This window comes from Oncorhynchus mykiss, chromosome 12 (genome assembly GCF_013265735.2).
Source record: "Oncorhynchus mykiss isolate Arlee chromosome 12, USDA_OmykA_1.1, whole genome shotgun sequence".
NCBI classification, from domain to species: domain Eukaryota; kingdom Metazoa; phylum Chordata; class Actinopteri; order Salmoniformes; family Salmonidae; genus Oncorhynchus; species Oncorhynchus mykiss.
In genome coordinates, this window is record NC_048576.1 from 28,196,838 (window position 1) to 28,214,377 (window position 17,540).

The 17,540-nt window shown below is 42.3% G+C and overlaps 1 protein-coding gene across 3 annotated transcripts; it reads left to right on the forward strand.

Annotated features, from left to right (window-relative positions):
* The first annotated feature begins 4,478 nt into the window (after window positions 1-4,478).
* On the forward strand, window positions 4,479-17,459 carry LOC110537338 (transgelin-2). Of its 3 annotated transcripts, none has more exons than XM_021623291.2 (5): window positions 4,479-4,662; window positions 15,989-16,176; window positions 16,260-16,431; window positions 16,653-16,755; window positions 16,890-17,459. In XM_021623291.2, exons 2-5 carry the CDS (start codon window positions 15,997-15,999, stop codon window positions 17,041-17,043), a joined length of 609 nt encoding a protein of 202 aa, XP_021478966.1. In that variant the 5' UTR covers window positions 4,479-4,662; window positions 15,989-15,996; the 3' UTR covers window positions 17,044-17,459. The 3 variants fall into 3 exon arrangements, with proteins under 3 accessions (XP_021478966.1, XP_036793209.1, XP_036793210.1); XM_036937314.1 differs by lacking the exon at window positions 4,479-4,662 and adding an exon at window positions 15,622-15,761; XM_036937315.1 differs by lacking the exon at window positions 4,479-4,662 and adding an exon at window positions 15,872-15,892.
* Window positions 17,460-17,540: the final 81 nt, after the last annotated feature.

Sequence of the window (17,540 nt, forward strand, 5' to 3'; positions counted from 1 at the left end):
AAGGACAATCACCCAAACTAAGCCTCCCATTGATCAGGTATTATCAGTCTCCTATTGAACACTGGGGCAGAGACACAACCAGGAAGAATAAACAACCTTACTGATGCCATCGGTCCACCTGACACCAGTGACCTAATAATACACACGGATTGCTACAGTCGCTGTATGTACACATTACACACTTGGGTTGATAATCTGGGTGGACCCTGCAGGATCCTGCCTTCACACCTAGTGTGGGTGTCCTGCCCAGGGACCTGGAATTGGAATTGTGTGTGGGGGAGAGTTTGGGGAATTGTGCTGGCAGTGTCGGGGTGTGTCGGGGAAGATCCCCCCTCTCCCTACCCCCATAGGGTAGTCCACCTACAATAAAACTCACCTGGAAGAAGCTGAGTGTTGGCTTTGCTGGTACTGTACATCCTGTCTCTCTGTGTGTCTGTTAGCGTTGGTTCCTGTTAGTGTTGGAGTGTTTGAGCACTGGAGTTTGCTGCTGCTGCCTATCTTTTACAGGGGTGAGGGCTAGAGGACTTGGGCGTGGACCAGGTGATTGGTTTGTTCTTGCTGACACAGTCAGTACAGTGATGACAGACATATGAGATTGAAATCAAAACAGTATGTACAGTACTTAGAGCTGTTGTTTAGCTAGTTCATCTCTGTCAGAGAGATATCTATCTGGACTACTGATGTGGAGTGAGGAGATGGACTATGACTGCACAATACAATTATTAATACCCTTACGACACCAAATACAAATGGACACTGGGTGAGTAAAATATATGAAATGATGGAAAGTAATGCCCATAATCAGAAGTGGATAATGTATGGTATAAATTAAATTGACTTTTACCTGTCTCAATTGATTAATTCAAATGTTGCTGAACATTACTTGTCATACTGTTTTTGTTGCGTTGTACATGGATGCTGTGTTAGTGGCCATTCTACTCTATATTATAAGGAAATTCACATTGTATTCCAGGGCTATAAAATTGATATTTATCCCCTCAGATTTCCCAGTGCTGTCCGTCTCCTTCCGGTCTGGATCCTGCCTTCACACCTAGTTTGGGTGTCCACTCTGTTCCTCTTGGGGCACTGTATCTCAGTGTGACAGTCCATACCTCCCTCCTGAGGGAAGCAGCAGGTAGAGCATTCATCATCATCATCTTCATACCTATGAGAATCTCTGAACTCTAAGCCTTTACAATACACACTGTACAATATTAGTACTGAAATTGCTCGCAGTCTGACCTTTATTGTCATGAATCTTGCCCTGAAGGTAGAACCGAGCGATTTCTGTTAGATGGGCCAGTTGCAAAGTCTAAATTTGATATATCGCAAAAATTCCTGAAAACAAAAATGTTTGGTTAAGGTTAGCAGTGTGGTTAAGGTTAGGGTTAAGTTTTAAAAAGATTGTATGAATCTGTGGCTGTGCCAGCTAGTCACCACTCTGCAGAGCTGCCTCCAGGGCAAGATTCATGATAATAAATGCCAACCTGAATTGAAATCACTGTAACGTTAACAAAGGAGTACAAAACAACACATTTGTTAACATGAATGAGTCAGCTACGTTGCATCACTATACATGTCCTTAACCCTCCTCTCTCTACCCTTGTCCCCCCACCTCTCTCTCCTCTCCCTGCCTGTGGTCAGTGGCATGGGAGGGTGTGCTGCCGTGCGGCCGCTGGGACTGTTAGTGTGCGTTTAAGCGCCAGCGGGTATGCTCCATGAACTGGAGGAGCAGGTGTCCACCAGGATGATGACCCTGTGACACAGCCTGTCCCAGCTGGGCAATAGCATCCAGGAGGTCACAGGTACCAACATTATAGAAACATTATATCTGGTACACAGACAGACCAGGGAGGAGTGACCTCATTCTAATTCTATGGATAACCTCTCTGCTAACAGAGACCAGGGCTGCTAATAATATACGCCTGATGTCAGTTTAATGTCTAATTTTGATTTACATTTGATTGAGCTCACGTAGTTCAACGTGAACTCAATATGAAATTAACAAAACATTAACCATGTCATTGGAATTTAAAGTTGGGTGATAAAAATTCCTTTCCACGTTGACTCAACATCACATAGCCTTTTTCTTTAGATGGCGTGGAATTAAAGTTGATACGACCAGTTTGTGCCCAAACTGTAATCTCTGTCTGACTGAAAAACTGACTCTCTCTCTCTCTTTCTCTCTCCAGGAGGAATGCGGGTGGCATTCACGGCCACCATGAGTCCCAAAAGCCACTGCTTCGGCCCCTTCACCAGTAACGTGCCGATTCCCTACACCGAGATCTCCCTCAACCACGGAAACTGCTAAAACCCTGCCCTGGGTATGCATACACACCAACCTTAAACCCACTACACATGTTCCACAGACAATACACTCAATAATAGTCCTATCCTGGACATGCATTCATCCATTTCATTAACTCCATCCCTCTGCTTCCTCTCACTCCAAGTGTGTGCGGCGGACCAGAGGCTGAACCACAATTTTTATATATTTTTTTTTATTTCACCTTTATTTAACCAGGTAGGCTAGTTGAGAACAAGTTCTCATTTGCAACTGCGACCTGGCCAAGATAAGGCATAGCAGTGTGAACAGACAACACAGAGTTACACATGGAGTAAACTATTAACAAGCTGCGGCTGATGAGGAACGGGGAGATGGTGGTGTCCACGTGGGAGGATGACGGGGAGGACTCGGAAGACAGACCGCCCTGGTCCTGCTGGACAGAGGCAGCCAGACGTACGTGGAGCTGCTCTCTGGAAGACAGCTGTGTGGAGGTGGAAACCCATAGACAGACATATTGTACATCCAATGAGACATACAACTGTACTGAACAGTTAAAAGCACATGAAAATGGTAGTCAACTCTGATCATTCTCCTTAAAAAAGCAATCTATGTATTTTTTTTTTTTATAAAAAAGGTTTTCTCACTGAAGCAGAATCCAACTATTAATATTGTTTAGTTTCACCGTCATCACCAAAGCGATTGCTGTGTTTTTAGGCTAAAAGTTTGTGGTGATTTATTATGATATACTGTGTAAAATGTTCATCATTAAACTGAATCATTAACTTGCAGAAACCCTCTTTTACCACCAGCTCAAAATAACTGTGTGTGTGAAAGGACTGTTCACTATCTTCTCCCTGACTCAGGTCTCATACACACATTGGTATGCTCTGGGACCGCTTCTCTCCTCTAGCTGGGCATTTTCATTGGACCAATTCAGTTTAGGACATTAAACCATGTTGTGCTTTAGTGGAGACTAAACCCTGCAGATTCAATAGCTATGTGTGTCTAAGGTTTACAAGTTCAGTATCCCAAGGTCTGGTGGCTAAAGAGATATCCTTGTTGCCAGGGGTAACGAGTCCAGTCTGGTGCCCTTGGATGGAGAACAACTGACAATAAAGACACAACACAACCTGGCACCCATAAACAGAATAGCCTAGAGGCTAATATGACACTGATACAACATTACCCAATACCTTTCATTGGAACGACCTTTGGGGTCAGACAGTTACTTCATTCTAATGCTGACTCCTCTCAGTGATGTCATCTGTGATGTCAATGTTTAACCTCGATGGCCTCTCAAGCTATGGCATGCCCCGCTTTTGCTGTCAATGTAATGGTGTCATGTACCATTGGCATGGGTGTGTTTATATGTGAGGGGGTGTATGTTCTTTAGAGCCAAGAGGAAAATGTAAAAAACAAAAAAGGATGAGGAATTTAACTGAACACCCAACAAAGCAAAACAAATCAGCATTACTTGCACTTTGGCTGACGCACTCGCATTCTACTTCCTCTCATTCACTCATGCCCTCACATACTTATCTTACTGTACTTATCTCATGGAACAAAAGTGATTTCATGGCTCCCAGACATTTTATTTTTATGTTTGTAAAACAAACAACGTAATAAATAACAAACAACAGACAATTAATATAGAGGCAATAAATTCAACTTCCCTATGGCAGTGCCTCCTTCCTTATCCTCTCTAATTACTGAAAGCATCTCCCTCCCCCTGGTCCCCTTAAACCATCGTACTCTCTACTTTCGCCCTCCCTCTCTCCCTCCCCACAGAGCACGCACTGGTTGAATCAACGTTCTTTCCACGTAATTTCAGTGAAATTACATTGAACCAACATGGAATAGACGTTGAATTGACGTCTGCGCTCTGTGGGTCCCTCCTTATGTTCTCTAGACAAAGTGGTAGAGGAAGATATTTGGAGAATTCCTATAGCTGACCAAACCAAGCCCTTTGGCAGTGGTTCCTCATTCTCTCTGTCCTGCTCCCAAATAAGGAGGTACACTAACAGGGGGATAAAGAGAGAAAGAAAAAAAGGGTGTGTCATAGAATGAAATAAGAAGACTAGAAGCTCTAGAAAAATCGAGAGGAAAAAAGCCCATATCCTTTTAAGGCTGTGGTTTCCTCCCTCCCCTTCTTTCCTTTCCTCTCCTCCCCTCTCTCTCTCACTTGCTTTTTCTCTTGTGGTGAAGTAATTTCAGAGAGCGTGTTTGTTCTTTTTAAGCTGGCACTCCCTGAGAGCAGACTCTGTACTCTGTTGTAAAGGGGAAGAGAGGAACTCTTTCACACCACCTCACAGAAACACAGGTCCGAAGCCACCTGAACTCATCTCAACAACTACAGCTGCTCCCAACTAAACACTGTAAGTACATGCCTGGCTACTTCTTAACACCTTTATCTCTGTTGGAGTGCACTTTGTTACTATCAGGCTCTACCTGTTATTCATACGGTTGAATTTCCAGTGCCAAGTTTTTCAAAAGTTATCTATCTGGAATTCGACCATCGTTTAGGATGAAACGTATAGAAATATAATTAATATAATGGACAAATCATTGACTTGAATGGGGACTCTCATTCTATTTATTTATTTGCACTTAATCCTATCCAATAATCGATCTGAATAGATACTTTCTGAAAAACTGTGCCCTGGTGTGTCAGACAGTGTCAAAATGGTGTCTAGTAGTTTCTCTGGCATGCCTGGAAAGTTGCTACTGACAGTGTTCTATTCTTTTGAAAAGTCTCTTTTAGGATAACATGGATGAGAGTGAGGGCGAAAAGGGTGTAGACAAATTGACATGGGGGATAACCTGACCTATTTTATATTCAGTCTCTTAATTACACACACACACACACAAACACACACACACTAAACACACACACACACACCTGCCCTCTCACACTCAGTCACTGCATGGCGTCTAACTAATTTATTAATTTCATAAAATGTTAAGAAGCCTCAATGAATGACGCTGTGGCTTTTAGGTTTTCCTAAAAGTCTCTCTGTAAGGCTCCGTTCTCTCTTCACTCTGCCCAGAGAGGCTCTATCAGATGGATCCTGTTCACTATCAGATCCTGCTTCTTATCAAGTCCTGCTCTCAGCGATCTCTCACACAAAAACTGGCTACACCCCTGTTTAAAACTGCTAGCTCCATGCAAGACAAATTCATTAAGTAATATAGGGGTACTTTCTTTCATCATGATGTATGTGCTGTATCTTTGAGATGGAGATAGAGGTATCTCAACGTGCGGTCAGAGAGTGTTTTGTAATGCATTGTGCCTCCTCATTCCCTGTCCATCCTCTGGTATCAGTCTTCAGTGCAGCTATGGTGTCAAACTGTGTAGATGTGAGGGATTATGTGACCTATGCTGGTATGTCCAGGGGTCAATATAACAGAGGATGTTTCAGCGGACGGCCTGATAACTGTGACGTCACATTTACATGGACCATTTGCTTTCGGAACACTGCATGATGGATATTTTGTGAAGTAACCCCAGTAGCTATCACACGATGTTTCACATCTCTGTAATAATGTAATCTGTAACAGTAGAAAATGAGTAATGTATTAGTGAGGGCACAGAGCACATATTGGGTAATAGGAAGTCAAGATGACTTCACAGGCTGATTAAGGGAGATCTGGTCTGGACCTGTAGCAGCAGGCCTGATCCTCAGAAGAGCAGCTGTCGGGAGCCAACAGGTCTATCCTGCCCCACTCCTTCCCCTCCATGCACATCAAGCAGGTTCACTCCTATACATATCAGGGTTTTTGGATTGACAATCATTTGACATGTAAAAACAGATGTGCTAGCTAAGAAACTGAGATTAAAGTAGGCTTATTTTATAGAAATAGATAATGCCTCTTCCTAAACAGCAGGAAGCAGATTGTACAGTCAACTTTCCTATCAGTTCTTGACTATGGTGACATAATTTATCGGAATGCAGCAGCCACTACTCTTAAACCTTTGGATATCGTCTACCAAAGCGCCCTTTGCTTTATCACAGGTGACAGTTTTAATACGCATCACTGCCTCCTGTATCAAACAGTTGGCTGGTCCTCGTTGATGTCCCGTAGATCCCTTCACTACTCCCTTTTTGTTTACAAAGCTCTACTACACAAGCTTCCGACCTTCCTCACTTCACTGTTGAAATACAAAAATATGACATACCAAGGGATGGTTAACTGCCCCTAGGGCAGTTTAGGACTTTAATGTTGAATGAAATTTAAGGAGAATTGCAACTGTTCGGATTGAATAAAAATAATTGTATTTGAAGCTGAAGTGTTGATTCTGGAACTTGCAGTTTATTTTATTTGTATTCCTCAGCGCACCATTGTAAATGAGACCCTGGTCTCAGTGGGTTCCCCTGAATAAATACAAGCTTAATAAAACATTTAAAAACAATAGTAGACTATGCTTATCCCCCCCCCTCTCCTTCCTTTGTTCCATTCCTGGGGAAAAGGGCAGTAAACAGATCTATAAACTCTCAATCACACATGGATGTATTCAGGTTCTGTGACGCAGCACACAGACAGGTTTAACCTAAGTTTTTTTCACAGGTTATCGAGCCTGTTAGACACTTGATATAAGGCTAGAGTGAGGTTGGGAAAGGTTAGTGTAATATACGTAGTGATCTTATGGCCCCTGTCCCTTGCTGACCCATAACAGTCCTCATATACCCAATCAAGAGCCTCCATGTTCAGATAAGGCCTGATCCAGCGAGTGATGTGCTCTGTACTGAGGGGGGGATTCTCTCTGGGCATGCTAACACAGTGCTTGGAGGCAGATCCTCAGATTATAAAACAGCCCTTCAGATTGGTTAGAGCAAAATCTGGTATTTATGATGGTATTTACAAGGGTTGTTGTTACAAACTGTTTCTGGTTGTGACATAGAGGAGAGAGGGGGGTAAGCTGAGCCATTTTTTTACATTCAGCATCACGCCTTCAAGGGAAATATAGTATTTTTTTCTAACCAAGATATCTACATATATTTCAGGATGTTGTGTAGCCCTGGAAATAATGAGAATTCATGTAAACATTACAATTTTGAAAACATAGTTTGTCCCCAAAAAACGGGTCACTTGGCACAACTTACACCGACCGGTATGGGGTAAGTTGAACTGCAGGACAGGGTAAGTTAAGTTGAACTGCAGGACAGGGTAAGTTATGCCGCTTACAAATTTCTGTACTGAATTAAATGTTATCGCTACCTTTTTAAAACCATGTATATCTTTATTTCCCAAAGACAATTCAACTCAATCCCAATCGCTTTTTTGTCTGTTTATCATTTTAAGCATATTTTAACACACCTAACAAACACTTTGTACTTTTTAAAACACTTTTCAAATAGGCTAAATCAAATCAAATCAAATTAATTTACATAGCCCTTCGTACATCAGCTGATATTTCAAAGTGCTGTACAGAAACCCAGCCTAAAACCCCAAACAGCAAGCAATGCAGGTGTAGAAGCACGGTGGCTAGGAAAAACTCCCTAGAAAGGACAACCTAGGAAGAAACCGAGAGGAACCAGGCTATGAGGGGTGGCCAGTCCTCTTCTGGCTGTGCCGGGTGGAGATTATAACAGAACATGGCCAAGATGTTCAAATGTTCATAAATGACCAGCATGGTCAAATAATAATAATCACAGTAGTTGTCGAGGGTGCAGCAAGTCAGCACCTCAGGAGTAAATGTCAGTTGGCTTTTCATAGCCGATCATTAAGAGTATCTGTACCACTCCTGCTGTCTCTAGAGAGTTGAAAACAGCAAGTCTGGGACAGGTAGCACGTCCGGTGAACAGGTCAGGATTCCATAGCCGCAGGCAGAACAGTTGAAACTGGAGCAGCAGCATGGCCAGGTGGACTGGGGACAGCAAGGAGTCATCATGCCAGGTAGTCCTGAGGCATGGTCCTAGGGCTCAGGTCCTCCGAGAGAGAGAAAGAAAGACAGAAAGAGAATTAGAGAGAGCATACTTAAATTCACACAGGACACCGGATAAGACAGGAGAAGTACTCCAGATATAACAAACTGACCCTAGCCCCCCGACACATAAACTACTGCAGCATAAATACTGGAGGCTGAGACAGGAGGGGTCAGGAGACACTGTGGCCCCATCCGATGATACCCCCAGACAGGGCCAAACAGGAAGGATATAACCCCACCCACTTTGCCAAAGCACAGCCCCCACACCACTAGAGGGATATATTCAACCACCAACTGACCATCCTGAAACAAGGCCGAGTATAGCCCACAAAGATCTCCGCCACAGCACAAGCCAACCCCGACAGGAAGATCACATCAGTGACTCAACCCACTCAAGTGACACCCCCTCCTAGGGACGGCATGAAAGAACCCCAGTAAGCCAGGGTAGCCTAGTGGTTAGAGCGTTGGACTAGTAACCGAAAGGTTGCAAGTTCATATCCCCGAGCTGACAAGGTACATTATTTTCGGACAAAAAGTTTCAGATTTTTGCAATGTTACGTAGATGGAAAAAAGCTGTCCTTGAAACAGTCTTGATATGTTCGTCAAAAGAGAGATCGGGGTCCAGAGTAACGCCGAGGTCCTTCACAGTTTATTTTGAGACGACTGTACAACCATTAAGATTAATTGTCAGATTCAACAGAAGATCTCTTTATTTCTTGGGACCTAGAACAAGCATCTTTGTTTTAAAAGTTTAAAAGTAGAACGTTTGCCGCCATCCACTTCCTTATGTCTGAAACACAGACTTCTAGCGAGGGCAATTTTGGGGCTTCACCATGTTTCATTGAAATGTACAGCTGTGTGTCATCCGCATAGCAGTGAAAGTTAACATTATGTTTTCGAATGACATCCCCAAGAGGTAAAATATATAGTGAAAACAATAGTGGTCCTAAAACGGAACCTTGAGGAACACCGAAATTTATAGTTGATTTGTCAGAGGACAAACCATTCACAGAGACAAACTGATATCTTTCCGACAGTTAATATCTAAACCAGGCGAGAACTTGTCCGTGTAGACCAATTTGGGTTTCCAATCTCTCCAAAAGAATGTGGTGATCGATGGTATCAAAAGCAGCACTAAGGTCTAGGAGCATGAGGACAGATGCAAAGCCTCGGTCTGATGCCATTAAAAGGTTAAAAGGCTAGGCCCTGTTGTTACCTCATATCACAGCGATAATGCCTTGCATTGCAACTGGGAAGAAAACACTTACATTTGATCAAATTGCCATTGGCTCAACCATTGCTCAACTTATCCCAAGGCAAACATTTTGACTATATTAACCCATACAGCTATAAGGATGCACATTCATTCTAGGTTTAGTACCTCATATTGAAGCTTATAGAGACCCCAACTGATATATTGAACAATCTTAAAATTATCTACTTTGGTTTAGATACAAGCATCATGAAACCTTTTAGCATAATAAATTCATTTGACTTGAAAATCTGGTTTTTTGGACTTAACTTGCTTTTTCCATGTGGTTTCTTAGTTCACAGACTCCATGAAATGATGACCTCTTCCTAAATATTTGGTCAAATTATTAATTTTGTGTTTGATTTCCTAGAAACACGGGTGGCTCAACTTACCTCTTTGGCTCAACTTACCCCACTCTCCCCTACAATAACTTGGCTGGTAGATAGAGAACAACAGGTCCCTCCGCCACATTCCATATAACATATGTAGTAAGAACCGTAGTCTGCTCTACTGTGGGTGAGGAAAGATACTGACATGGAACTATGATGTATTACAGTAGCTCTAATAGCTCTGGTCTAGGAGTCATTAACTACTGGATGACAGTTGATGTATTAGGTTTAGGAAGTAAAGCTTTCTCCGTGTTAGAGCTGAACAACATAAACAAGTGCTAACAACTGACACAAACATAGCAGTGCACGCAACCATGCATATTGAGAAACATTGACAAAAACCCTCTGAGAAAGAATTGAAATACGTGTTGCTGGGCCAAAACAGAATTATAACACAATGGATCGCAAAAATACTATGCAAGCATGCCAAATCTGAATCTCCATCTCTAGACACAATCTATCTGTTTGTGTGTGTGTGTCGCACGCGCAAGGTTGGGAAGTAACTGATTACATGTAATCTGATGACTTTAAATGTAATCAGTTACGTAACGTTACCAGCTAAATTATTGTAATCCGACACGAGACTTTTGAAAAACTTGATCATTATTACTTCTTGGATTACTTCTCGATTCAGAAAGGATGTTAGTGAAAAAAAACATTGAGACCTTTCTATTTTCTCAATGACATTCAATGGCTTTTTTTATTTTTATGTTTATCTTTATTTAACTAGGCAAGTCAGTTAAGAAAAAATTCTTATTTACAGTGATGGCCTACCAAAAGGCAAAAGGCCTCCTGAGGGGCTATGATTATAAAAAATAAATACAATGTAAATATAGGACAAAACACACATCACGATAAGAGAGACAACACTACATAAAGAGAGACCTAAGACAACAACATAGCAAGGCAGCAACATATGACAACACAGCATGGTAGCAACATAACAACAACATGGTAGCACAGAACATGGCAGCAGCACAAAAGTGTACAAACATTATTGGGCACAGACAACAGCACAAAGGGCAAGAAGGTAGAGACAACAATACATCACACAAAGCAGCCACAACCGTCAGTAACAGTGTTCATGGTTGAGTCTTTGAATGAAGAGATGGAGATAAAACTGTCCAGTTTGAGTGTTTTTTGCAGCTCGTTCCTGTCACTAGCTGCAGTGAACTGAAAAGAGGAGCGACCCAGGGATATGTGTACTTTGGGGACCTTTAACAGAATGTGACTGTTGTATGTGGAGAATGAGGGCTGCAGTAAATATCTCAGAGAGGGGGGAGTGAGGTCTAAGAGGGTTTTATAAATAAGCATCAACCAGTAGGTCTTGTGACGGGTATACAGAGATGACCAGTTTACAGAGTATAGAGTGCAGTGATGTTTCCTATAAGTAGCATTGGTGGCAAATCTGATGGCTGAATGGTAAAGAACATCTAGCCGCTCGAGAGCACCCTTACCTGCCAATCTATAAATGATGTCTCCGTAATCTAGCTTGGGTAAGATGGTCATCTGAATCAGGGTTAGTTTGGCAGCTGGGGTGAAAGAGGAGCGATTACGATAGAGAAACCAAGTCGAGATTTAACTTTAGCCTGCAGCTTTGATACGTGCTGAGAGAAGGACAGTGCACCGTATGGCCATACTCCCAAGTACTTGTATGAGGTGACTACCTCAAGCTCTAAACCCTCAGAGGTAGTAATCACACCTGTGGGATGAAGGACATTCATCTTACCAAACCACATTACCTTTGTTTTGGAGGTGTTCAGAACAAGGTTAAGAGTAGAGAAAGCTTGTTGGACACTAAGAAAGCTTTGTTGTAGAGCATTTAACACAAAATCTGAGAAGGGGCCAGCTGAGTATAAGAGTGTATCATCTGCATATAAATGGATGAGAGAGCTTCCTACTGCCTGAGCTATGTTGTTGATGTAAATTGAGAAGAGCGTGGGGATTGAGACTTGGGGTACTCCCTTGGTGACAGGCAGTGGCTGAGACAGCAGATTTTCTGACTTTATACACTGCACTCTTTGAGAGAGGTAGTTAGAAAACCAGCCCAAAGACCTCTTAGAGACACCAATACTCCTTAGCCGACCCACAAGAATGGAATGGTCTACTGTATCAAAAGCTTTGGCGAAGTAAATAAAAATAGCAGCACAATATTGCTTAGAATCAAGGGCAATGGTGACATCATTGGTGACCTTGGTGACCTTTAAGGTTGCAATGGTGACCTTTAAGGTTGCAGTGACACATTCATAACCTAAGCGGAAACCAGATTGCATACCCGAGAGAATACTATATCAGATCAAGAAAGCCAGACAGTTGATTATTGACAGGTTTTTCCAACACTTTTGATAAACAGGGCAAAATAGAAATAGGCCCAAAACAGTTAGGATCAGCTTAAACTCCCCTTTTAAATAAAGGACGAACCGTGGCTGCCTTCCAAGCAATGGGAACCTCCCCAGAAAGGAAAGACAGGCTTGGCAATGTTAGGGGCAGCAACCTTAAAGTAGAAAGGGTCTAAACCATCTCACCCAGAGTTTTTTGGGGTCAGGTTTAAGGAGCTCCTTTCGCAACTCAGTGACTGCCTGCAGGGAGAAACTTTGCAGCGGGGCTGGAGAAAAAGAGGGAGAAGCATTGGGGATAGTCACATTAGAAGGGGTGGGAGATGAGGAAATGTTGGACGGGCAGGGAGGCATGGCTGAGTCAAATAGGAATCCTGACTTAATGAAGTGGTGATTAAAGAGCTCAGCCATGTGCTTCTTGTCAGTAACAACCACATCCTAAACATTAAGAGACATGGGCAGCTGTGAGGAAGAAGGTTTATTCTCCTGGTCTTTAACCGTTTTCCAGAATGTCTTGCAGTTAGACCCACAGAGAGAGAACTGCTCCTTAAATTAACTAACTTTGGCCTTCTGGATAGCCTGAGTGCACTTATTTCTCATTTACCTGAACAATAGCCAGTCAACCTGAGTATCCGTGTGCCGAGCCTTTCGTCAAATGCAATTCCTGAGGTGGAGTGTAACTGCAAGATCATGGTCGAACCAGGGGCTGAACCTGTTTTTAATTCTAATTTTCTTTGTTTGTTGTTTGTTTGCTCTTAATTGTAATCAGAGGGCTGACATAAATACTTTGCATGCCAGTCTCTCTTGGCTAAGAGTTGAGGAGAGACTGACTGCATCACTTCTACTTTTTTATAAGAAACCCTGTGTTGAAAATCCCAAATTGTTTGCATAGTCAACTTACACACAGCTCTGACACACACACTTGTCCCGCCGGACATGCCACCAGGGGTCTTTCACAGTCCCCAAATCAAGAACAAATTCAAGAAAACTTACAGTATTATATAGAGCCCTTATTGCATGGAACTTCCTTCCATCTCATATTGCTCAAATAAACAGTCAGTGCGGTACATGTTGAGTGGCTTCTGAGCAATGTCCTGTTAGGGGGAAATATTCACTATGCCAGACTTTGACTCATACAGTAAGATCATAAGGTAATTTTGGATGTATACATTTGTTCCAACAATCTCATCTAGCTAGCATAATTCCCTGTGCATTTACTTACATTGCATATTATACATTGGGCCATATGGTTTTCCACTTGCAGGGGACTTTGATGGGCTCTAATATACCGAAGAGTGTGAGCAGGTCTGTGAAAGTTTACTCTAACAGCTACCTCAGTGAGAAAGGAAGGACGTGACAGAGGAGAGCCAGCTGGGAGGACTATGCCAAACAGGATGTAGACAGCAGAGTGTGGCTGTGGAGGAGGACAGGAAGCAGCTAGAATGTCAATGAGAGCAGCAGGCTCACAGAGAGATGACATCAACATTTGACCCCCAGCTCTGAGAGGTTCTGTGATAGTTATGGTTCTAGATCGCAGCACAGGTGTTGAGACTTTTTGATTATACTGTGCAAGAATTGGGTCTAAATTTGAAGTCTCCATCTGGTGGTCCATTTGGCCATTTGCATGCTCTGATCTACATGTGCCCCCCTGGCAGTGGTGGAAAAAATACTAAATTGTCATGCTTGAGCAAAAGTAAAGATACCTTAATATAAAATGACTCAAGTAAAAGTGAATGTCACCCAGTAATATACTACTTGAGTAAAAGTCTAAAAGTATTTGGTTTTAAATATACATAAGTACAAAAGTAAAAGTATAAATCATTTCAAATGTCTCATATTATGCAAACCAAACAGTTTAACGGATAGCCAGGGGCACACTCCAACACTCAGACATAATTTACAAACAAAGCATTTGTGTTTAGTGAGTCTGCCAGATCAGAGCCAGTAGCAATGACCAGTGATGTTCTCTTGATAAGTGTGTGAATTGGACCATTTTCCTGTCAAAATGTAACGAGTTCTTTTGGGTGTCAGGGAAAATGTATGGAGTAAAAAGTACATTGTTTTCTTTATTTAACCATTATTTAACTAGGCAAGTCAGTTAAGAACAAATCATTTTTTACAATGACAGCCTACCCCAGGCCAAACCCTATCCCAGACATGTAGTGAAGGAAAGGTTGGCAAAAATATAAATAGTAAAGTACAGATACCGCAAAAAATGACTTAAGTAGTACTTAAAGTATTTATATTTAAGTACTTTACACCACTGCCCCCTGGCATAGTATTCTTCAAGTTAGGAGGCATTTAGGCTCTCTGTTATAAGTTCTGAACCCCGAACTCAAGATCAGATCAGAGTTCAGATCTATATCATAGGACTGCAGTCACATTTGCGGACCTACTGTACTTGTGTTGACGTATTGCCAGTTTGGAGGGCTTGGACAGGCCAGGGACATGAATGTGAGCACTGTTCCGTCTATTAAGTGGGTCTGTTGAGCCAAGACAAAACGCGAAAGAGTTAAGCTGCCGCTGTTACACATATAGACAATCTATCACAGTATTCATGGAATTTTCTATGTGAGGAAGAGGCTCCTCACCTACAGACATTCTGGTTCATCATATTAACTCAAAGTATAGATTTGTTTGTGTTTTGTCTATTTATTAATTCAATCAGCCCAATTCTGATATTTTTTCCACTAAGGCTGCATTTACACAGGCAGCCCAATTTTGACCAATCACATCAGATATTTTTCAGAGCTGATCTGATTTGAGCCTGCCTGTGTAAATGCAGCCTAACTGGTCTTTTGACCAATCACATCAAATCATTTCAAATCAGATTAGAGCTGATCTGATTGGTCAAAAGACCAATTAGTGGAAGAAATATCAGAATCCACATTGTGGTTGATAGTGAGGCATGAAACAGGTCTGTGTGATGAGTGTTTAGCGGAGGAAACGGTGGAGCATGTCTTGATATTTTGTGAGCTGTATGATGAAGATAGGGAGAGATTGTGTAAAAGGGTTAGAGAAGCTGGCTGGGGTGGTGTAGTGGGGGGAGGGAAGTGGTGTCTAGTGTTCTATTTTACTTACTTAAACGAACAGGAGAAATGAAGAGAATTTCATGTACGTAGGCTATGACTGGCCTCACACTCCAGTATAGCAGGTGGCGGTGAATTCACCTTAAAAGTTGGATGTGATCTGCCTAACCCAATTACAAAAAAGAAAAGATCAGAATTGAGCTGCCTGAGTAAACACCGCCCAACGGTTCTAAGTTTACTTATACATCATCTCAAACCTCTACAGTAAATTGTGTTTATGTGGGGTGTATTCATTATGTCAATTATGTTGCTAAACGTTTCTTAAACAGAAGCAAATTGAACTAAACTGGGCGGGACCTACCTGAATTTGTCCATTAGAAACTCTTGGACTAATGACCACACCTGTGTTTTAATTGTTTCTCTTAGCCAAACTCTAATTATGTGGCTAATTGACAGCTGATTTTTAACCCTGGTAATTAGGTCGCCTGCCATTTTAAATAGGTGTGCCCAAATATTTGTCAGTAGGATGTCTTTTAACCTAGGTGAGCCACAGTTTTAAGCTGCCAATGTAGTTATGGATAAAATAAATATGATGCCTTTTGAATTGTTTTTTAATATTTGTTTTTAAAGCCTTAAGGGTTAAGCCAGATCTTTCACTGTTTTCTATACTTTGGTTAGCTTCTATGTAACTTTAAATGTCAATACAATATGCAACAGAACAAACCAATGTTTGCTTGCCTTATCTGAAACGATATCACTCTCCCTGTAGGAACAGCAATGGCAAACAAAGGTCCCTCCTACGGTCTGAGCCGTGAGGTACAGAGTAAAATTGATAAAAAGTATGACCAGGATCTGGAAGAGAGGTTGACTGAGTGGATCATTGCCCAGTGTGGCGCTGGAGTGGGCCAACCTGAGGCAGGCAAGACCGGCTGGCAGAACTGGCTCAAGGACGGATGTGTGAGTGCCTGTGTGACTGGGAGACAAAATCTAAGACAGTCTTGAACAGGTAGTACATTTCTCACACCTCTCGCTCTCTTCAGGTGCTGTGTGAACTGATCAACAGCTTGTCCAGTGGGAACAAGCCCATCAGGAAGATCCAGAGCTCAGGCATGGCCTTCAAACAGATGGAGCAGATCTCACAATTCCTCAATGCGGCTGAGAAGTATGGCATCACCAAGACTGACATGTTCCAGACAGTTGACCTCTGGGAGGGTACGTCCAGCCAGCTGCGATCAGCTGTGCACACACACGTCATACACATCACTTCTCTTCTCGGCTCAACTAGCATGCTATACAGATGGATATGTTTTTAAAAATTATTGTTGCTTAGTCACCCTGTCTAGTCATGATGGCTACATTCACTGTTCTGCTATACAGTAGCTGAACTTATTAAACATATCTGATGTGCAGTACTGTGTATTAATTGTCTGTAGGGAAAGACCTGGCTGCTGTCCAGAGGACCCTGATGACCCTGGGAAGTCTGGCTGTCACCAGGGACGATGGGACTTACCGCGGCGACCCCAACTGGTTCCATAAGTAAGTTGGCGCCTCTGTCCTTTTCTCTGTAGAAACAGTACTGTCGTTACGGAGCTCGTAGTTCTCTGCATACTCCCATTTAGGTAAAGGATAACATTTTGATTAAAAAAATGGACATGACTTTGTCTGTGCAGGAAGTCAGTGGAGAACAAACGCGAGTTCTCAGAGGACCAGCTGAATGAGGGAAGGAGTGTCATTGGCCTGCAGATGGGCACCAACAAGGGGGCATCTCAGGCTGGCATGACTGGATACGGGCGACCTAGGCAGATCCTGAACAACAACCCCTAAAACATGACAATGCTCAGTCACCCTACACCTGAGTACGCTCCCTTTCTCAGCCAATCACTTAAGACTGAAACGCTATGTCTTAACTTGAACAAACAGGAGCGACCTGAACTTCCAAGACCGAACTGGACCAAAGAACTCCTACTCACTGCACAGATGCACACAATCATAACGAAACATGGTGACCAAAGTCTGTACAATCATGTTTTGTTAAAAATTTGAACAATGGACATGGTGACATAGCAATGGGAAACGGTCCATTTAGATACTGCTTAAACTACACTCCGTTTGGTAATACGTTGGGAAAAGATGTTGCTAGAATATGCTGCGATAATGGGAAAGATGCAGTAAGATGTCCTTTCCAGAGCTCAGTATTTTTGTATATTTTGATTATGAAATAAAGTTCAGTTTAATTTTAACATTTTCTGCGTTTAATGTCTTATTGATATTGAGTGCCAGTATAAGGTTAGTTTAACAGGCAGGGACAGAACAAGAAACCT